Source organism: Natator depressus, chromosome 2 (genome assembly GCF_965152275.1).
Source record: "Natator depressus isolate rNatDep1 chromosome 2, rNatDep2.hap1, whole genome shotgun sequence".
Lineage (NCBI taxonomy): Eukaryota > Metazoa > Chordata > Testudines > Cheloniidae > Natator > Natator depressus.
The window spans coordinates 132791165-132814511 of record NC_134235.1 but is presented as its reverse complement, the minus strand read 5'-3'; the positions used below and the strand labels follow the sequence as shown (position 1 = coordinate 132814511).

Genomic DNA, 23347 nt, shown 5'->3' with positions numbered 1-23347 from the left:
TGCTTTGTGCTGGAGCTGACAAGTGACACTTCATCTACTGCCTCACCAGGAACAAAATGGTGGTAGTGTACATTTTCAAGAGGAAGGGGATGTAGAGGTGTTTACTTAGTCACAGGGACTATGACTTTAGCTGCACCTCCAAAGCTACTGCTGGTTTCCATCATTCCTAGAACTTCAGCAATGGCGAATGTAACATATATATTCAATTGAAAAGAAATGGCCAGAGTGTTATTCCAGCATCTTGAAACTCCTGCTGAGAAAGGGTGAATTAAATGGCAGCCAGGGCCAAAACAGGAAACCTGATACGTAGAGCCCTGCATGGATACAAAATTTGTATCAGCATCCGATCCGCAAACATGGATATCCGCAGATTTGCAGAGCTCTACTGATAAGTGATGAATTGTGCTATTGTGTCTACAGCAAAGAGAAAGATGCAGAATGACCAATCCTGGGGCTAGTATTAAACAGGTCCCAGTTAGTACAGAACAGCTGCCAAACGTCCGATAAAATGGAGAATTGTAATATAAATGAATCCCCTTCTCTGACAAGTTTAATATTGGTAAGATGTAGCAAATTTTTGTATGCATGCAATAAATGAGATCTCTGCTATATTATATTCCTTCCCTCACAGCACACTGTTCCTTCCCAATGCTACTCCTACAAAATACTCAGAAGTAAGTCACAGCTTGTTTATGCCCGGAGATGTAACAGACTTCCCACAAAGTTATACTTCAATTAACTGGTGGTGGCAGCTGACCCCAAAACATCACAGGATAAGGAACAACGCACACATTTCAATGTCTAGCTCTAAACTGAAATGGCCAGTGGAAGGATGGTTTTGTGGCTAAGGCACTAGACTGGGACTTTAAGTGGGAAGGAAATGTGGTTTCAATTCCCACCTCTGACATCATTTTCCTGGGTGATCCTGGCCAAGTCACTGACTTTCTCAATTCCTCATATTACTTGCCCAGGGTGTGTTATGAAAATTGTTGGTGAGGCTCTCATACTATGGTGATTGGGGGGTGGGAGGTGTAAATACAAGATACACACAGCTTGCAGACATGAGTCTGGATTGTTTGGCTCAGTTAGACACCCACATAGAGGATTCCTGTGGCTAATGTGAAGGGCTAGAAAGGAGATCCTGGTGGAGAAGCAAGTATGAGTCATGGGGTTGAAGCAGTCTGGTTTGGCATTGTAAAGGAGTGGGGGTTGCTCTTCATCAGTTCTGCCTGAGTGTTGCTGGTAGACTCAATCATAGCTGCCACTGGGCATTTCCTCCTCCACAGCCACTTGTTGTCTTCTTCCCTCTGACTCCCTTGGGTATTTTGCTCTTCCATGGTTGAGTCTCACACTCCATGAAGGACAAACATGTCATCCTCCCTTGTTCTTCACCTACAGACTACATCAAAGAATCTCACTGCAGTCTAGAGATATTTTTTTAATTTCTTGAGCATCAATACCCTGGGCCTTTTGCTTCCTGGAAGAGGTATGTGACAATCTCACAGCTGCTGAAGACCAGCTGCCAGACTGTCACTTGGTTCCTCCTTCTCCTCCTGTTCTTCCCCCCTCACTCCGGAGGTTGTACATCTGTGGGTCACAAAGGGATAAGCAGGTTTTAAAACATGTTCAAAAGGAACTTGGCAGCATCACATAGTCATTTAGTGCTGGGAATCTGACTAATGCCATTGTCTTGGGTCCTCCTCCACTCTCAGTGGTGGTCCTCACATATTTTCAGGCATACGCATGTTAAAATATTACAAAATATTTTACATTTTGCCACCATGAACAGTTGGAAGATTGAGTGAAGCCCCTTCACTCAGGACTTTAAGGTCTGACATACAGACAGACTTTTTTCTCTTCATAAAATGGAAACATTGGGCGTAAGAGGTTCAGACCACAGCAGTGCTCTGTAGTTCAACAAACCTAGGGTAACTCAACCAGCATGTTCAGGAATGACTACCCACAGCCATCTCTGACCAAAAGCCCCACATACCTAAGAAGCAATCAATCTATAGCCTTCAGCTTGGAAATCTGGCTCATATACTGTGAGTCAGCAGGAACCCATATGGCTTAAAACCAAATGAGATGGATCAGAAAAATGAACTCTTCCCGGCTGGTAAAACTGCCCTCTGTTCAACCTGGTACACAAACTGGACAAGGTGGGCAACTGAAAGACCATGTCAAGGCTGGGGAAAGATCCAAACCAAGAAATCTTATGGCAGATCTTGCAAATGAATACGGATTTACAACACTGACTGCTTATAATCTTCAGTACAAAATCCTGAGCCACCCACATACATTGAGGTGGCCTGTGGATGTCAGGGAGATCAATGAATTAATTTCATTGATGGTTTAACTTGTTAAATTAGTGACAGGTTGACCTTGGCAAAGGGCTACTGCAGACAATGAGCACATTGCCTACATACTGTCATAACAACAACAAAGGGTAAAATTAGCCTTTTAATTAACATGTGGGGCTATGGTCTTAACACGAGGTGCTTTAACACTGGGTGCCTGTTTCTATGTGTTTAAAGGGTTATAGGGCTGCTAAGAATGATTAAAAGGTGGCACCAAGCCAGGAGATAACATCAGTGGACATCTGTTCTTCCATAAGGCTCTTATGCAAGTGCAGTAAGTACAAGGGCAGGGCCTGTGTGATGACTTGCAGGGTGTGTGGTGGTTGAGAAACTGACAGCCTGACAATGAACAATGGATCCCATGTGCAGGCCACCCTCTGTAGCTCCACATCCAGTGATAAATATTGCCACCAAATACCTGCCTAGTTCCCAGAGAGCAGCAGTCCCCCACATGGGTGCCCAAGTCCATTCACACTCCCTGCATTCCTTCCCCATCCCTCCCCTCAGACAGCACAAAGATATAAGGAATACCAAATACTATACCTGTTACAGGGACTTTACTTTCTTCCTCCTGGTCAGTCTCCTCCTCATCATTTTCCTTGTTACAAGGGCTACATCAGTCTCCATTCTGTGAAGTGGGTTGGAGGTTGTCTGGGGGCACCAGGCCTGGTACAGCTCTTAAAGGTACATGAGGTCCAATTTCTGCTAGACTCTTGGTTGTGGTCTAATGTTCTCTGATACTAACCCTTCACGGCCTTGAATCACGGCCCTTCAATATCACATTTGGTGGGTCTTGCAGAAATCTGCAAATACTGTTAACTTCTTCCTAGCCAACTCCAGGTTTATTTGTATATTCTCCCTGATCAATAGTGCAGTCAGGGTCCTGGTCTTGCTTGCCAGTGGCTCCTGGGTTTTGCAAGACATGATGTCTGTAGTAGCTGGTGCAAGAGCTTAGCTATCCACCAAAAATGGACAATGAAGCTTTGACTACGGCTAACAGAAGGTAATGCTGGTTATTTTTAAATCAGCCTGTCTGATCCTTTTTACTACACAGTTTATCATTATGAAATGGCTGGCATGGGGAAACAGATACTAAGGTGCTCCTACTGTGATGTGGGTGGCAAAGTAAGTATCTATCAAAGGTCCTAAGAAGTCCTGATTGAAGAAAGAAAAAAAAAAAAAGCATTTCTTATAACACATTGGAATGGCCTGCTACAGAAAAGAACCGTGAAACCCATTTACACAGACAAATCCCATCTGCACAGCAGTATGACAGTGCTATGACGTGGGTCCAGCCTGACAACTGTGCTACTGCCAAACACGGATGAAACAGGCCAGCAGTAAGTTGAGCAATCACATACTGGTAGTAGTGGTGTGCATTTGTGCATGAGCAAGAACTACAGATGGAATCTACCATTCTAAAACAGTAAAATTTTGTAGTCTAAACAGAACTCCAGCCACAAGACAATCTCATAGTTCCTCCTAAGTTTTCATTTCTAGGTGTGAGGAGAGCTGCAGGTTAAGCAGCTCTGGGGGATGGGATGGGGAAGCAAAGTCAACCAGTAAGTAAATAGTGAGAAAGGCTTACCTATCAAGGTATGAAATACAGCAGCCACCACACCAGCCACAACCATGCACAAAACTGCTTTGGTCCTGTCTCGTTTGCTGTTCACAAACACCAGACCCACATTCTTGAAGTCACTCATTGGACCTGTGAAGAACTTCATGAGGGAATAGGCCAGCCCGTAGCTGGCCAGCATTTCCACAGCATCTTCCTTAACAGCTGCTATGCCCCTGTTCAAGGCCTGTTGAAATACATAAAACAAAGAATACTTCAAAATGTAGACAGTGTCTGGAAAAAAAATATGATGCAGTTTGTTTCCATAGAAACCAACAGGTTACCAAAAGTTAAGTCATAACCTCTTTTGACCTGTATTGACTTGACATTCTTTGGATCCTGCATGCAGAAATATAAAGTGACTGAAACATCAGAATAAATACTGGCAAAGTGCATACGAAAACTTTTCCCACTCTGTACAGTTTCAATTTACTGTGCTGCACAGCTCTATTGTACACATGCACGGTGAGACAGATACCAAGTGTTCCAATTTACAATGGCCAGTAAGAAACTACAGAGGATTTAAATACATAAAGTGTTTCATGAAATAAAACATTAGTAATTTGTTTCTAAAGTTATCAAATGGAACCCCCTTATACTGAAGTGCAGTACTTTAAACAACTTTACTATATGAAATTGACTGCTGTGCAGAAGGCCAAAAAGTCCCATGTGAGGAACTAGGTATGACTTTAGAAACATGTAGTCCAGGTTTGCCTTTTGCATGGGAGAGTGAAATTTTTACCCATATCCAAAGATACAAAACTGGAACTGCAGCTGGTCCATTATCATGCATTGAAATTACCTGGGGCTTAAAGTCCATTTCACTGTAAAAGGAGTTGTGCTATAGTCATGTTGACCATGAGTAGGTACCCGATTCTACACAATGGTGTTGTTTTTCATTAAACATAGCCAAATGTACATGTGGCCAAATATGTTGGTCTTCCTCCCATGTAATTTCATGTTTCAAAATAAGATTGAGACCCTGCACCCCTTGATTAAGCAAAATTCTCACAGCTTATTAAAAATAAAAATGAAACACAAAATATCTATATTTCAAGTTGTTCTTATGTTGAATAGTCTAGCAAATACCTTGCAGATACTGAGGGGGGAAAAAAAAGTGTCCTCCTGCTCAAATCTCCAAATAATTTAACAGATTATCTTCATATCTAAATTGAACCAAGAGAAAAATGCCATAACATTTTCCTCAGAACTCAGGAAAAGCTCACAGCAAGCACATTTCAAACGTGTTGACTAAATAGGACACAGTTTTTGTCTTCACTGCCATACCATCAATCACCTGAGGTATTCAGTAAATTGTGAAAACAGGATTAGACTCAAAAAGCACAAAGGATGGAATGATGACTTGATTTCATAAGAATTTAGTTCTTATGGGTCACAGATGAAACATACTGAGAGGTCCACAAAGAACTGACCAATCAGGAACATCTTTTAAGTCTCCCCTGACTCCTAAACTGTAGCGTCTACCACTTATGTACCACCCCTGGCACTGAGCTTTGTTTGAAGGTAAAATATCTAAATTTGAATATCGTAATGTAACTAAGTTCAAGTCTTAGCATTTCAACATCAGAGTTCTGTGTGAAGCACCTACAAGCAGGCAACTCCCATTGGCTTCAACAGAAGTTGTTTCTGTATGTTGGAGGGCAGCATTTAGCCTCTAATATTTTTTTCCTTTTCAATCTCTGTAAGATGCTTCACTGCCACTTGCTGATGTTAAGACTAAATCGGTGTCTCCAGCATGACATAAAACTGCTGCAAGTTCTCCATACCTGATGCCCATCAAAACGGTCTCTTGCACTACACATTTATTCTGTTTAGTGCATAGAAGTTCCATATTTTTCAGCCTTCTTGCTCTACTTTGTCCTTCTTCTCCCAGACAATGACCTTATCCCATCATGCGTAAGATGCATAAGATCTTCCCTCCTACTGTTACACATAACTTCTTCTGGGGCCTGCATAATGCAAGTGCTGCACTTGACATTGGTGCAAATTATATCTAATCTTGCAGAGTAAATAAAACCCCAAAAGATGGCATCCTGGGCATGGAGGAGTACATAACATTGTGCACATAATTTGCTTACTACTTAGGAATGCTGTAGAAAAAACTGGTGGCAGCCATCCACCATGACAAGGGTCAAGCCCTTAGCCTGTATGATTCCCTCTAATAGCTGCATAAAAAAAGGAAGGATGTTAAAACTGTTTCAGAGCTTTAAGCTTGTACCTTGGACACTTATACATGGGACAGTGGTATTAGGGGCTATGCCTTTAAGGGCTGAGCTTCCCAGACAGAGAGTCTGGGCATGGTGCTGTGCAGTTGGAACCAGTCTCAGAATGAAGCAGATCTCTTGCAAGCACCTTAATCACTGAACTCCATCAGGGCAACAGCAGACATTGGTGCTGGTAGGGTCTCCTTAATGGACTGAGGATACCTATGGGATGTGATTAATGCAGTTCAGGACTTATTGGTCATATGGATAGCCTACTGACAACACACCTATAGTGCAATTTTTCTGACTTGGGGCATGACCTGAAATAATCCTACCTGCTAGGGACAAGCCTTCCCTGGTGAGCATGGAGAGTAAATAACTTCGGCAGAATTTGAAGCTTTCACTTACAAAGTCTTTCCTCTCATGCTCACGACAAGAAGGCACAGCTGTAGTGAGTATACTCTTCTTCCACATACTCCTTCAGAGCTGGTGGGAGGCTTAAATGATGTTTGTGAAGTATATTGTTCTGGTTATCAAAGGTAGTAATTTCTTTCGTTTCAACAAGAATCAGATCCTTCCATGCCTCTGCCAGCACTGCTAGTAACAGGGTAAATTTCCAACTTTTAGATAGAAATCAACAGAGGGTGCCTACTGCATTCTTTGAAGGGCATTATTTGACTTTTATTCTTCCCTTCCCTCCCACTGTCTTTTGTTTGCAATAAACTATGTCTGGTGGTTCTAATTTTCAGAGTAATAGCTAAAGCATTCAGGGCACTCTGCAACCTAAATTAATCCTGTCACTTGAAAACAAAGCTGCATATATTTTTAGGCATAATTCATGGTAGCAGGCACTTCCATCCTGTTAGGACTACTACTTGTTGTCAAGGCCTGTGCAGGAGGGTAATGAATCTATCACCAACAGGGTGGCAGTTTATCTGAGAGTCTGTGCATTCAGTTGAGAACCATGCCTGTCAGTGGTTACCTAGATGGAAAAAGCCATCCAATCTGAGCCAAATGGGTCCATAAAATGCCAATGAGAATATGATCTCTGAGAAAACTACGGCCTAAGAAACTAGCAGACCCAGAAAAATCCTCATTATACATAGGGGACAAAAATTCACCCTGGATGAAGCTCTGAAGTCAACTGAATTTGGCCCATAATCACTTTGTGTGTCCATTTACCACATAACTAGGAATGGACAAGAGTGAGTGACTCTAGAGTGGGACTTTGCTCCCCCATCATATAAGACTGAGCTCAGACATTTTCTGTGGAAACAAACTACAACTAAGGAAACACACCTGAATTGCTATGGGATTCCCCCCACTACACACGCTGTGCACCAGGTAGCGTAAAGGAGCCCTACTTTGTTAGAGGAATGTTGCCATTAAGTTGTCCTACTGAGGAACAGCTTGCTGACACGATGAAATCCCTCTAAGGTTAGACATGAAACAGTAATGTCCATAAACAAGGCACTGGAAAAAGTTTTTGCTGTGGAAGACTGCTTTAGAAAAAACTTACAATAAATGTAACTGTCTACTAGCTGCTTAGTTTCAGTAACTTCCTCCAGACAAACCACTCATTTTGACTGATGTGCCTCAGCAATTTCTTTTTCCATTTTCACATTACAGAGATGGATGGACAAACTATTCAATCACCCCTTTCAAACCCTGTGGATTGCATGTCATATTTGATACCCTTAAATCAATGTGAAAACCCAGAAACTTGGAGAGCTTATTCTGTGCATCATTTGAAAGATAAAAATGTTTGCTGGGTTCCATGACGTGCCAAACACTGGAAGCACTTGGTAATCTTCCAATTTAATTTCCTGCAATTACATTACCTTTTCAAAAAGTCATAAACCAAAGAACACTCTCCACTTCTTGTTGTATCACTGACTGCAGTTTGTGTACATGCTTTGTGTGCACAAAACCATTGACAAAACTGAACAAACAGCATCTGTGTTCCATATTTGTTCCAAACAAGTTACAATCTGTGTCCAAAAAGATCAGCATTATTTGTCAGATGAAACATAAGTTTTTCAAAGATATTTAGGCTTTGCTCTGCTCAGCATTGTAATGCTTAACTGACTTTGGAGCCTACATCTCATTTTCAAAACTGACTCAGGCACTTCTCATTTTTGAAAAATGAGAATTTGGCTCCAAAGTCAGTTAGGAGTTGCACCCTGAATGGAGCAATGCCTAAATGCTTCTAAAATCTGGGCCAAAGGCCCTTATTGTAGGGTTGACAAATCATGCATCATTCAGTTACTGTTCCATTAGCTTATGACTGGTCAATTAGTGTATTTTTTAAATCTCTTCATGCCAGATTTGGATGGAACACCTCCAAGGAAAACAGAGATGCTTCAGGGAGTGGTGCTGGTAATTCAGGTTTCAGAGTAACAGCCGTGTTAGTCTGTATTCGCAAAAAGAAAAGGAGGACTTGTGGCACCTTAGAGACTAACCAATTTATCTGAGCATAAGCTTTCGTGAGCTACAGCTCACTTCATCAGATGCATACTGTGGAAAGCGTAGAAGATCTTTTTATATACACACAAAGCATGAAAAAATACCTCCTCCCACCCTACTCTCCTGCTGGTAATAGCTTATCTAAAGTGATCACTCTCCTTACAATGTGTATGATAAGGAAGGTGGCCATTTCCAGCACAAATCCAGGGTTTAACAAGAACGTCTGGGGAGGGGGGGGTAGGAAAAAACAAGGGGAAATAGGTTACCTTGCATAATGACTTAGCCACTCCCAGTCTCTATTCAAGCCTAAGTTAATTGTATCCAATTTGCAAATGAATTCCAATTCAACAGTTTCTCGCTGGAGTCTGGATTTGAAGTTTTTTTGTTGTAATATAGCAACTTTCATGTCTGTAATCGCGTGACCAGAGAGACTGAAGTGTTCTCCGACTGGTTTATGAATGTTATAATTCTTGACATCTGATTTGTGTGCATTTATTCTTTTACGTAGAGACTGTCCAGTTTGACCAATGTACATGGCAGAGGGGCATTGCTGGCACATGATGGCATATATCACATTGGTGGATGTGCTGGTAATTCAGTAGATGACATTCTTCTCTCCTGCATCATTACTGAACCTTTGCCCCAGTACAATATTGGGAGCTACTGTGATGTTGGGGTTGCTGTCTTCTGGAAAAATGATAAAACCAAGTTCCTCTCACGCTTATAATTTAAGATCCCATGGCACTCCTTTTAGCTGCAGAGTTGTTGACCCTGAGGTACAAGCTAAATTTCAACTTGACTAATTAAACTCTACACTTGAATTTTTTCCCTGAAGCATCAATTGGATATGTTCTTCCTAAAAGGGTGCCTAATGTTAGTTGGAACTGTTCAAATAGCTGCTGTATTTTTGTTGGGCGAAGTGATTCTTGTACCTCACAGGGATATTCTGAAGCTTACATACTTAACATTTGTCAAGCACTTCCAGTTGCTCAGAGGGAAGGAGCTATAGAAGGGCACACCATTATTTATTATAACTCTTACCAAAAATGAATCTGTACCTGATACATGGCACATAGCATATGATAGCAGAAGAATGTCATAATTTCACATTACCTGTCTGACACATCTTTGTCAAATGTCTATTAATTGCGAAAATGATAGTACCATGTCCCTCAAGTGGGCAATAGACAGACGGGGCAGAATTAACCCTTGTAACACTCATTTAAATGGAGGTATACGAGCTATGAACTTGGCCTATTATATTTTTCATATTTACGTGATTTTTGACAGACAATAGCCTAATCATACCAACTGCTGATGAACTGAATGCATCAGTAAACAGTCTGCAGGGAACAGTCAACCCTTGTTGAATGGGTTGTATATTAAATTTCTACTTATAAAATAAACGTAATTCTCAGGCCTGTAAAATATATTGCACACTGATAACTCTGGAACTAGTCCATGGCTTGGCTGATAACTCACTTTACTCCTTGCTTACAGAACAGTTGCTTATATTGATGAGACTGTAATTTTGCATTAATCTCATTATAAACAGAGTGAACTAACTTTGGCCCCCAAAGTAAGTTAAATCCCAGGCAGCATTGATGGATGTTGGTCTGTCTATACAATCTTGAGTTTTGTTGACATGGTTGAGATTAAGGCTCTGATCCAGCCTTAAAAATCCATGTTATGTAAAAAAATATATGTGAAATCAGTGAAGTTACACAGGACAGATACTGGTTTGAAAGAGAACTGAGATATTGATTTAAAACAATTCATTCACTTTTGTCAGTCAGATATGTTAAACAACATTAAACCACAATAGTGGTTTAGTTATAGAAACATGAACGGCAAAATTATAAGGAAAACTTCCCCTATTTTTTGGTTCCTACTAGGACACCTGATAACATAAACGTAGAGAAAACATGTGGGCAACTATTAGTGTCATTCTGCATTCACAGTTTGCTTATTAAAGCTGCATTTTCCCCTCCCCCTTCTGCTTCTCCTTGGATTTGCATATCACTCACTGTGCACTACCTGGATTTCATGTTGTGCAGACAGAGGGCCACATGGAGGAATACTGTCCCAATATTTTATCACCTTTCTAAAAGATTAGATGTACTGTGGGGGTGACATTAGCATTTTGGTTTCTTTTACAACTAGCTAATTAGGGCCAGACCCTCAGCTGGCACAAATCAGCGTTGGTCCTTTGACATCAGTAGTGCTATACTGCCTTGAACCAGCTAAGGGTCTGGTTCATACAATCTAGAGCAGGGATTGGCAACGTTTGGCACGCGGCCCACCAGGGTAAGCCCCCTGGCGGGCCGGGTCAGTTAGTTTACTTGCCGCATCCAGAGGTTCGGCTGATCGCGACTCCCCTGGCCGCGGTTTGCCGCTCCAGGCCAATGGGGGCTGCGTTGGTCGAGGGACGTGCTGTCTGCCGCTTCCCACAGCCTCCATTGGCCTGGAGCAATGAACCGCGGCCAGTGCGAGCCATGATCGGCTGAACCTGCGGATGTGGCAGGTAAACAAACCGGCCCAGCCCACCAGGGGGCTTAATTGCGGGCCGCGTGCCAAACATTGCTGATCCCTGATCTAGAGGATATTACTTTCCAGACAATGCACACAGTGTAGGTATAAGATATATTTGGTTGAAGTAAGTGAGTGACCCTCTTTTGGCAAGTGCTTTAAAACATGCAAGTTATAACTGTTCCTCCTATGCCATTTCATTCTTAGCAATTGGGAGGTAATGAATGATAGCCGTGTTAGTCTGTATTAGCAAAAACAACAAGGAGTCCTTGTGGCACCTTAGAGAGACTAACAAATTTATTTGGGCATAAGCTTTTGTGGTTAGAGCCTACTTCATCAGATGCATAATTGATGTATCTCGTTAGACTGACCTCACACTTGGTAAAGCAACCCCCGTCCTTTCATTATTTCCCTGCTCCTGTATTTTCACTCCATGCATCTGATGAAGTGGGTTCTAACCCACGAAAGCTTATACCCAAATAAATCTGTTAGTCTCTAAGATGCCACAAGGACTCCTCGTTATTTTTTTTAAAATGATAGTCAGTCACTCTCCCTGTCCACAAGTGGTAACACACACTTTGTTTCCACTTTTTTTTCCTCCTTAAAATTTTTTATTATGAGTAGTAAGAAAATCCCCTCCTCACTGACCCTCCTCTTCACCCTATGCTCATTATACAAAATATCATGTCACAAATATAGTGCAAGGCTGTAGTCCAACCCATGTGTGAGTGAGTGAGAAAGAGAGAGATATTTTGGTTTGGGTCTATATTAACCCTAATTTACACACACACATAGCATCTTTCAGCCAGAGCACGACTGAAATACTCTTACGTCCATTGTGGAGCGAATCAGCAAGCCCTTGCACAGTATGACATTAGCTGAGGAGGTGAAACTTTGGCCAAGGACATGCAAACACAACCCCCCATCTTCTCTTATGAAAAGTGCCATGCTGTGTTTAATATACACACAGAACCAGCAAGGTCTTGGTTTTTATAGTGTCATTCAGAAGTCTCCAGTGCCAAAGAGCAACTAGTAGGGCACAGTCTCCTTACAAACTTAAAAAAACCCTGGTCATTTTAACTGGCTTCCTCAGCTTGACAAGAAACTTGGGTGTAACCTTCATCAAATCTCCAGTGCATGTGTAGTGTCACCTACAGCAAAATGTACTAAACACAAGAGCCTTTCATGCAAAAAGACAGTGCCCTAGAAACCAATAGGGAGCTTTGGGCAGAAGCGTCTGAGGGAGCAGAGAGAACGCAGCAGCTACCAGAACTAGGCAATACATCTTATACTGGAGTTCACGTACAATCATATGATCAAGATGAACATGTTCTGCACTCAGTCTTAAGGATATTTAGAAAAATTGCCAAACACCTGAGCATTAAAGCATAACATTTCAATAACTTGGGTCTAATGTAAGTGTACTCCTTCAGATGTATTTACTGTGTGGTTAACCTCAAATACTCATGATTGTGTCAGAGTTGAATCTATGGCTGTTCAACAAATTCCAATCTTCTCTATATCATATTCTGCCCTCCAGGATGAAGATGATCAGGGAGTTATGAGAACAGTGAAAACAGTTACCAGTTTTATTTACTTTTGTTTATGTCTTATATTTGATAGGTTTATTCAAGTCTTTGAAAACTGGAATTGTGTCTGGGTTTTTTTGGATCAGTCTTGCCAATTTAGCCACCTGAAGGAAACCTCAAAAGCTAAGTCTGAAACTGAGTGGGTTGGCTAAGCATGTGTATGTCTCAAGGACAATAGCCCTCCCTCACCCCCATCTCCAGCCTCAATCATGAGAGGGAAACAGAAATCTTCGTTGAAGAACTGGGGAAACAAAGAGTGGACGGTCTCTCCCTACCCTCCAGTCCCTTCTCCCTCTCCAATAATTGTTCTGAGTTTTCACTCTAAGTCTTGTCACCGTGTACATTCTGTACCAGATTCCCTAGTACATTCTAGCTGCTTTGCTTTGTGCTGCTGCCATGACACACTCTACATTGCCAGAACACCACACAGCAGGTAGTTTTTCAGGAAATCTGGCCCTCTGATTTTTATTAAAATAAGACCAGATTTACTGCCGTCTCACTGATCTACTTTACTCTTAATCTCTGATAGTAGTACAACTACATCTCCACTAGTATTGTATCCTAACCATGAACATGTTAGATAAATACCTATATAGCTAGATCATACGGTAAGAAGAGAGATCATCAGCTCAGCAAAGCAGGAATCCCTCCTATTCTGTCATCACCTGTTCTGTTGCTGAAAAAGGTACTGAAAATTACTTGCATTTCAAAAGCATTTGTTTGCAACAAGAACATCAGTCTTAATTTAAAACCAACTCTGCAGCATCTAGTAAAATATGTTAACCACAGGGGACGTTTGTGTTATGCACCAGTGGAAATTTCCTGGTGTTGTTTCCTTAGGTAGCCCGATTGTTTACTTATAAGAATCATAATGAAACTTTAATTGTTAGTTATATTTATATTATATTATAGTAGCAGTCAGATCCCAATCAGGATCATGGCTCATTGTGCCAGCTGCAATATGAACACACATGACAATCTCTGCCCCAAAGATCAGATCTTTGAAAAAACACACAATTAAATGTTGGCCTTCAGATTTCTTATAGAAGACTACAGAACATACCCTTTACTCTCAGCGATATATAAAATATACACAGCAACAACACACAAAAAGCATAGGGGATTGATTTAAAAAGCAGTAACACTCACTCTGATTACATAAACACAACTGTCTACATTTTGACAATGTTTCAGTCATGTGATTCTTCTTGTGGCATTACATTATATTTTTTTTCTTGGAGTATGAGAGTTGCTAATGGTCCGTACCAAATGAACAGAATTTGGATCAGGTCCTTTGTGTATAAGTGTTAGACTTCAGTACAAGGCTGTCCAAGTCAAAAGAAAACCCTCCTGTTGACTTTAGCAGGAGGAGGACCAGGCTCAACATGAGCAAGAGCAGCACAAGCTTCCTCTTGTTGCCTAAACCCGGGCCAAGTATGGCCACCTTTAGGGAGAGAGGCTATTTAATTCTCTACCTTTCTAACTGTGGTAGGGTCCCCTGTGAACTACTGTACTAAGACCAAGTAATAGCCATCAGAAGGCATCAGCTCTTGGTCACTATTGAGCCAGATGTGAATAAAAAGGACTTTTTTTAAAATGGCAGGTAGGAACATGATCTAAAAGAGCTGAAGCAAAGCAGATGGCAGACAAAGCTACTGCTCTACCCTCACAACTGAAGTAATGGAGGTAGTACTTATATATAAAAAAAATAAGAAGTACTTAGTCTTACAGACAAGAATATAGGTTATAAAGCAGTGGTGGGCAATCCATGCCGCTTCCCGCAGCTCCCATTGGCCAGGAACGGTGAACTGCGGACACTGAGAGCTGTGGGCGGCTGAGCAAATGTAAACAAACTGTCTAGTGGCCCGCCAGTGGATTACCCTGACGGGCCGCATGCAGCCCGCAGGCTTCCCACTACTGTTATGAACTATATGAAAATATCAAGAAGTGCCAAAGAGCGTAATTTGGATACCTGTATCTTTATATAAAATGATATTTTTCCCCACAAACTTCATCAGTCAAGAGAGAAATAAATAGAAATATAGTGGAAATCATGTACCCTTCAAACTATCATACGCTGACAGAAAGAAGAGTTACTAATATCTCTGAAGTGACAGCTGAAGTACTTCTCCCTCTTGCTTCCTTCTAGCACAAAAATTTGAGCCCCAGGTCAGATTTTGTGAAGCCATTAGTAAAAACTTGGGTATGCTAAGTTATCTGACCAGTCTATACGGGCTGCTTACATAAAGTTTACCTAAGGACGTCGTAAAATCCCTGTTGTTGGAGGTTGTTAAAAACAGGTTAGGGATGGTCTGCTATACTTTATCTTGCTGCAGCAGAGGGGGATGGACTAGATGACCTCTTGAAGTCCCTTCCAGCCCTACTATGCTACGATTCTATAAACAAAATATGACTCTGAGGAAAAGGTTAGTATGCCCAGTGGGACTGCTCAAAAGAATAGAATACCATCAATAATTTATAATATCTCCTCTTCACCATAACTAGTGCAAATAAAAAGCAAGAATGAACCGTCTTGCATGATTCCTCTCATCCCCTTACTTGGAATGCCTGCTAGTCTGTGACCAGGAGCAGAGCTTCTCTTTAGCTGTCAGTGTAGTCCATTCATTTCCACCCTCCAAATCTTATGACAGATTTGTGCTGTAGGAGGTTTAAAGAAAGAGGCTAAATCCAACATAGCAGATTATTCCAGAGAGTTTACAGATCCCACCAGACCCTGGGGAACCTGGGAGAATTGCACAAAAACCTGTCTTCAAAAGCAAATGTGCTGATCCTGATGACAGTAGCAGCCAGGAGACTTATGGATAATTAGGCCAGCAGTGCTGGCATTGAATTCAATGAAGATGGAGCATCCTTGCCAACAAAGAATGAAGAGTCAAGAGAGGCTGTCACATTCTACCCTCAGATATTCAGCATGCATCACACAAACCTAAATCTGCATTCCTGATCCGGAGCAAGGGAGAGATGTAGAGCTGTACAGCTGAGTTGGGAATCTGGCTCCCAAAGCAATCAGCGGCATGCTGGGGGACTGAAAGAACCCAAGGTATAGACTCACTTAGGTCAAACCGTACTTCATTTGAAGTATATAAGGCTAGATTGGAGGAAGTGTTAGGATATTTACTGTAGGGGACAAGAGCGTGGTGGCAGGATGGTGAGCCAGACGATTTCCCACTCTGAAGTTGCGCATGTCACGATTCACATGATGACAGAGCTATTGCACACCCATTAACACAGAAATAAGGACAAGGCTGTGCAGTGAGAGGAGCCCTTAGGAGGTATCACTGGAATGGTAGCGCTCCCACTCACTTTGTGCTGCTGGAGCTGTAGTGGGGGTCTAGAATCTGGCTTCAGATCTCTAAAATGGCAGATCAGTTCTTAACCCAGGGTTCCCAACTGTGGTATATGAGCTTGATGTTCGATCCATTTGCTTCATCGCAAGTGTTTAAGAAGATGGTACATGAACTAATGAAGTGTAGAAATCACTGCAACTTAACCATTTATATTCTGAAAGTCTGTGTAGCAATGTGTGGAATTGTGCTGTCTGATCACTGCCCAAACTCCCTTCCTCAGCCAGGAATAGAATTTCTGATTGCCCACATAGCTCTGCCCTCTAGCAAATAACTATATAAGCTACTGACAAAACATGTGTCATATGGCTATTTAATGATTACTCCATGGAGGATAGCAGCCTACTACTGCTACCAGTTACTCCCTTAGCTCAAATGGTAGAAAACTGTGCTGATAATTTGACCTGTTCTTAAAGGTCCGGGGGTCCCAACCCCTCGGACTTATGTGGTGGGATATGGCTTCAGATGATGGAATTTGTTGGGGGAAGGCAGTTTGCTTTAAAAGTATTAAAGTTTTACATTCCTAAAACTACCTTAAAAGAATGTTAACGTTCAAAATAAATCACTCAAGAGTTGGGAAATGCCAGAATTAGTTTTTCTATTCAAACAAACTCACAGGTTGAAGTTCATGCTAAAGCTGTAATTTGTAAATTGCAGTGTATTCATGATAAATGGCGTTTCATTAGTCACTTGACTGAGCAGTTTTTGTGTGTGAGTATGTGAGACACAAAATATGTAGAGAGAATGAGTCTATATCTATGTAATGTACATGTTCATGATGAAGGCCGAAGAACATTTTAAAAAAATGCTTTTAAATATTAATTTATTCTACTATTATTCAATAGCAAGAAATTGTCACTGTATAAATAAGCTATAATGAGCGCCCTGAGTGAATATACAAAATTCCTGACTTATCATATAGCTGCATCGTGCCAAGAAAGAAAAGATCAAAGCAATCTGGTCTTCTGTTCTTCTCAGTACTACTCTCTGCCAAAAGGGGAACAAATGGGAACAGGCTACAACACTAAAACCTATAACTGTATGCCAAAAGAACAGTGAACTGAACAAGAGTAACTCCATGCATTAAGACTTCTATGTTCATTCTCTCTGGACTCTATAGTATCTGTAGCACGCCTGTATGTCCCTGAACATGCAGGATAACAGCTGTGCAATTCCTTTTAAGCTTGTGCAGTAGTATTACTCAGTTTTATGCTATCATTAACCTGCTCTTAAAGGATTTCTTTCTCTGGCTCAGCTGTGACTCACTGCTAATGTTCCACTGTTTTGCCCAATTTGAGTTGAGTAAATGTTTTTGAGGTCTTTGATTTTTATCTGCTGTTCTGTGGGGTGTTGGGGGTGGTGGCTAAGATCAGTCATGTAAGCAGCTGTTCCCTCCAGCATGCCACCGGACACACAAAGCGCAGTTTGTTAGGTGTGAGTGACTGTGACTGCAACTGTCGAGCTGCCAGATTAGCTCATGTCTTAACTGCTCTGAAACAAGAAACAGAGGTCACCCATGTTCCCAGTACAAACACAGAATTGGTGTTTCCAGCTCTGGAAACTTCAACCAAACCAAAATGCACATTAATAAGAAAATCCTTTCATTTGTACTTGTTTCTCTTTCCATTTTTTATCCTTAGTATCATCTTAAGTGACTGAATCAAATTTGAGGGTAATTCTGGATTGTAGGAGTGATTGCCTTTCTTGCTGGGACTTTTGATAACCCTGATGCAAAACTCCACTGGAAGCACTTCCATCTGTGATGCACAAACTGAAGCACTGTAGACACTGTTGTAACAGAAGATATCAATGGTCTAGCTAATCTGTTATCCTCCCTCTCATTTGGACCTAATGCACATGTTTAAATGGAAGGAGCAAAAACAAGCAAATTGAACCTATATGGTTTCTCCGAGGGAGTTTCTTCCTGACACAAGACTCTGATCTCTTTATGCCCTGAAACATAAGGATTGAGACTTTCTGACTTTTCTCTCTGTTAATGCAGGTGCTATTCTTATTCATATAATTGCCTAGTCTCTATTTAAAACCTTGCTAAGCTTTTCCCTGAGTATCCAATTGCACGAAGTCCAGAAATTAGATTCTCTTAATGCACAAGAAAATGTTTTTTCACTTGGTATATAGTTAAGCTACTGAAAAGTTTCTCAAAGTCACAGCAATCCCTGTAAAAATGATTGCCTTCGGAAGGCTTACTCACTAAAGAAGCCACGCTAGGATTTTACACACCCACTCCCCCATTCTAGAACCCCAGGCACAACCTTGTCAGTCCAAACATTGTGATTCTTAATCTTTCCTTTCTGCTATAAACCCACTCCCTACAATCCTAAAGCCAAACCACCACAACCCCAGGCTTCCAGGATATCAACAGCAATAAATTGCATGTGTCATGAACACAGTTTGATTTTCAGAAAGTCATCTGCTGCTGCTGCAATGATCCATTCTAGCACTGTTCTCACCACAATGAAAACAGGCAGTGCTGGCCCCTTCCCCGGGCTTCTGCTACACTTGTTGAGTTACGATAATGCATGGATCAAGATTGTATAATTTCAATGTATAGACATAAAAACACCTTTTTCAGGCTGTAGGCACCTTACCAGATGACTAAAAATACGATCAAGCTAAGTAGGACACCACCAACCATCTCTCTGCATGAATGCAGAGTGCCAAATAAAACGGATTTCCCCCCTCAAATGCTGTAAAATCTCTAATCCCAACAATAAAATAGAAACAAAAATTCCCTCCCCTCTCTGTACACTCAAACCTCTGCTCTCTTAAAATGATTGCTCAAGTAGATACCATTAGGCCTTGCTACAAAATCTGAAAAATTTGGGCTATTTTGGACCAAATGGGTTGTGGGGCAGGGGAAGAAGAAATGGCAGATTTCAATGTTAAGGGCCTTCCCAACACTCTGCCAGTAGTTTCCTCTCCTTTAGCATGGGAGCTCCAACTCAAATATACCTCTGCTGATCTCATCTGGCAGTACTGCAAGGGCAATTTTTGAGGGACAGGTCCCAGGCCATATATGGCTTTGTGAATCAAAAATAATATTTTATCCTCCACACAGTATGCTCACAGTGAGATATATCACTTAACAAGCAATCTGTCATTGTTCATACTAACCTCAGTTTCTGGGGTGATTTTTCAAGTATAGCACTACATAGGGACAACTGCAGAAGTCTAATCTTCAGGTGACTAAGAGGGGGATGATGGTAGCCACATGAACATCCAAGAGAGGGTAGAAACCTCCTTATTTGATGCTGGGTGGGGAGGTTAGCTGACCTGGTTACTGCTGCTTTGTGATCATCTAACATCAATTGGGAATCTGACGACCCCACTATAACAAATGGTTTTCATTGTGGTTGGAAAGGTAGCTAAAATACTAAGTGATTTTGGAATGCAAGGAGGTTGGGTATGTCTACACTGCAAATGAAGGGGCGCTTGCAGTGTGGGTAGGCATCCCTGTGCTAGTTTTAATCAAGCTGGTGTGGGTAACAGTAGCAGTGAGCGATGTGAACTTCAGCACAGGCTAGTTGCCCAATACAAGCCTGCTGGGGACCCTGGGTATGTTCTTGATTTGCTGTCCCGCACTGGGGTCTATGCCGCTGCGTCTTCACTGCTCTTTTTCTTATGGTAGCTAAATTAAAGCTAGCAAAGGTGTGCCTACTCACGCTTCAATCTCATCTTGTTCTGTGGTGTAGACTTACACTATACAATCTATCCTAATCAATCTTGGTACAGTAGAGGGAAATTGGAGAAACGTGTTAACACTCAAGTTAGGCAAGATTCTTCATTAGCTCTCAATGTGCGTTACACAGATACAGGAACAAAGCAGTCCTTGCTAAAGATAACAGGCCAGCTGCGCTCTGCTCTAGAGCGGGGAGGAGGGAGAGAGAAAGGAAGGCCCAAAAAATGCCAGGCACTAACTGATACATTGCATCCTCACAAGCGTCTTTGCTATCAGGAGAGATATGAAGCCTCCCCAAACCTAAAGCTGCTTTCCCGGGACAGAGCTAGAGCTAAGCAGAGGATATTCCCATTTCACAGCAACTTTTGAGGTTTCAAAAAGTGCTTGCATTCCTTACCAGAACAAAAACAAAACCTTTCAAGTGTTTTTGCAAAACCAGAAGGTTGTGAATCTCAGCCACATGCTCGCCTGGTGGTTTGTGTGCTGGCCTAGGGTGTGGGAGATCCAGGCTCAAGTTCTTGCTCTGCCCTATTCAGAACAGTGCTTTTCTCATTCAGATCACTCCAAAGCAGGGTCTCTCTCATTCCAGGCCAGTACCCTACCCACCAGGCTACGGAGAGTGTGTGTGGGGGGGGGGGGGGAAGGGGGGTGGTGTACATGTCCTCCACCCAAAAACCTTCCCCCACAGATACAAAAACCTTTCACAGATACATCTCTGTGAAACCAGCCACAGGTAGAATCTTCAAGTGACAGCAGGGGTGAAAACACCCACGGCTGGAGATGTAGCAGGCCTTGCGACATGCATTTCTCTGTGCTAGGAGGGGCAAATCTGAGCCTGGTTGCTAGTCATTGGTGACTTCGTACCCTTTCTTGGTTATGATGAAGAACACAGTGTAATTGACAGTGAAACTATTGATGATCTTATCTGAGACGTATCTCTCTCCATGGTCACAAAACCTGCACTGAAAAGCTACTATTGTTTAAGCCATTCCAACCCCAGGGAGAAACAGACATTTGCAGATGACTGGTTGCCCCACTAACCCGACTGCTGTAAGCACTGACCTAATAATTCCTAAACAGGTTATGTTCTCCAATACCATTTGCCCAAGTAGCTTCAGCCACAGAGCACCACCTGTTATCAGACGTTTTTGATCTGTTAAGCCCAGTGCTCCTGCAGCCTTGTGCATACACCGAGTTTAAATCAACATGTGTAACTGGTATATAACTACATCCTTTCTTAACCTGGCTTTCTCTATGCTCTCCTGCAAAGATAACTGTATTAGCCAAAATGATCCCTCCTTTGAAAAGTGGTGATGTACACCTAACGTCAGTGAAATTTATATGGTTCCCTTATTAAAACCCCCCAGCTGCTAAATAGAATAATTAACTCATTTTGTTTTGTTATATCTAAGCACAAGAGTGCTAAAATAAGTGGAAAACACTGCCTGAATTCTGAGCAGCTGCAATAAAGCTATTATTTAAGCACTCTAGCAAATCTGATAACATTATCTAGTATAATTCAGTGTCTGAGTCACTGGCTTTAAATACAGCATATTAAATCTCCTTATCTCCTATCTCTGTTCCTCTCTCAGAATGCCTGGTCTCAGTGAATCTTGGATTTCAAGTAATAATAAAATCCATGAAGAGAACATACCTACCATTCTTTCACATGTAGGTATTCTCATTAAATAGAAAGTCCTTACTGTGCAGCGAATCAGCCTACAGTCATTTGTTTCCCTGGTCCCAAACCATTTTTACACACTGCTCAATGAATTTTTTAGCAACCTATTTCCATAAAGTCAGCAGGAAATTAAAGCTGTCTCTTCCATCGTCTCCATAGATCTCCCTCCCCCACATATGCGGGGAGTGCACTGGACTTTGAATACTAATTCAGTGTCACTAAGTGTATCTCAGGACTGCTTTAATACGCAAACGCTTAAATAGCTCCTTCTGGGCTTCAGGCCAAGAGCCTTACTAAGAGGGAGAGATACAAGATAAGTGTCATGCTATCAGAGTTGCAAGGATTTAAAAACTGGGCTGTTCTGCTTTGTGCAGTTTTGCCTAGTAAACTCTTCATTAAATTGCTCTGTCTACATGATCAATAGATTAAAATGTATCTTTTGCTGGATAAAGTAAGGAAATCCTCAAAGCAAACATAAGGTACGAGGCTGAAAATCTAAAAAACCCTGAAAGAATCAGTTGCGGAGCCTGTCGTTAAGAGTTGATGGCAATTCTAACTCTGAGCACACAGATAATGAGAGGGAGAGATTTTTAACATGGGTAAGCAGATGTATTAGTAACTGGCTGTGTGTCATCTTAATAGAACAAATGCGCATATTTCTCTGAAGCAGTGTGAACATAATAATCCACCACAAACTGCATGCTTCCACCTGACTTCGTTGACAGCCTGTGATGGCTCTTAACAACAAAGCAACCTGCAGGGAACAAGCTTCAGTTTATATTAAGTCGTGATGTTTGAAATCTGGGATCCAAACAGCCAAAGCAGTCTTTGTCATCCCTGAAGAAGGTGGAAGCAGAGGCACTCCAAAGGCCTCACCCTGAGTCCTTAATGATAGGTTAATGGAGTTTTGCCTTAGTAAGGACTCAGCTGCAAGACTAGTAGTATATACGTGCACAGTGGACTCAGTAGTTCTTATACCTGTATGTGTCTGTTATAGTTAGAAACTTGTCTAATGGCTAGTGCAGGGGGACTGAGCTCAGGGCTTCTGGATTCTATTCCCATCTCTGCCACTGGCCTGCTGGGTGACTGTGGGCAAGTCATTTCATCACCCCTGCGCCTCCATTTCCCTATATGTAAAATGGGAAACAGGATATTGATCTCCTTGTAAAATGCTTTGCGATCTGTGGATGAAAAGTCCTAGATTTTTTTTTTATTATTGTTATCTTCTGTGACTGTAGGCATGCCTCTTAACTACTCTGACCCTGTTTCACCACTGGTAAAATAATACTTCCTTACATCTCTGGGAGGATGTCAGGCTTAATCCATTAATGTTCGTGAGCACTTGGCTAAGAGGGTGGTGAGTGCCAGAGAAATGTCTATTAAAATTACGTTAATAGCCAAAATGAAGGGAATTGGCTTGGAATGCTACAGGTTTATCAACTTAGAATAAATATATATAAATTAGACTCTCATGCTGGACTTGCATCACACTTAAATACAAACATTGCAGAAACATGTCAGGCTTACAATACGTAATAATACTGTATTAACTTTCTTATTAAATTACTCAACTGTTGACTGTCCAAACCAACCTCCATCAGTAATTGGTTACCACCAAACAAATCAATATCACCATTCAGAGCTCCACAGAGCCATGTTAGTACAACACATTCAAGCAGTAACCTCTCGTACAAAAATACGTGAATTATAACTGATCAGTGATACAGGCGCAACTTTCTCCTTCAGGATTGAGCTAATTAACATCACTAGGCTTCTTCTAAATCTTGTCCTTTTCTGCCTCTTCCCCCACCCCACCC

The 23347-nt window shown here is 41.7% G+C and overlaps 1 protein-coding gene across 2 annotated transcripts in view; it reads right to left on the bottom strand.

Annotated features, from left to right (window-relative positions):
- Positions 1 to 23347, bottom strand: part of ANKH (ANKH inorganic pyrophosphate transport regulator) — a 139367-nt gene that overhangs the window by 60897 nt on the left and 55123 nt on the right. For both annotated transcript variants that reach the window (XM_074945015.1, XM_074945016.1), the window contains one exon: positions 3946 to 4162. In XM_074945015.1, the coding sequence (XP_074801116.1) occupies positions 3946 to 4162 (217 nt within the window). The remainder of the gene's footprint in view (positions 1 to 3945; positions 4163 to 23347) is intronic.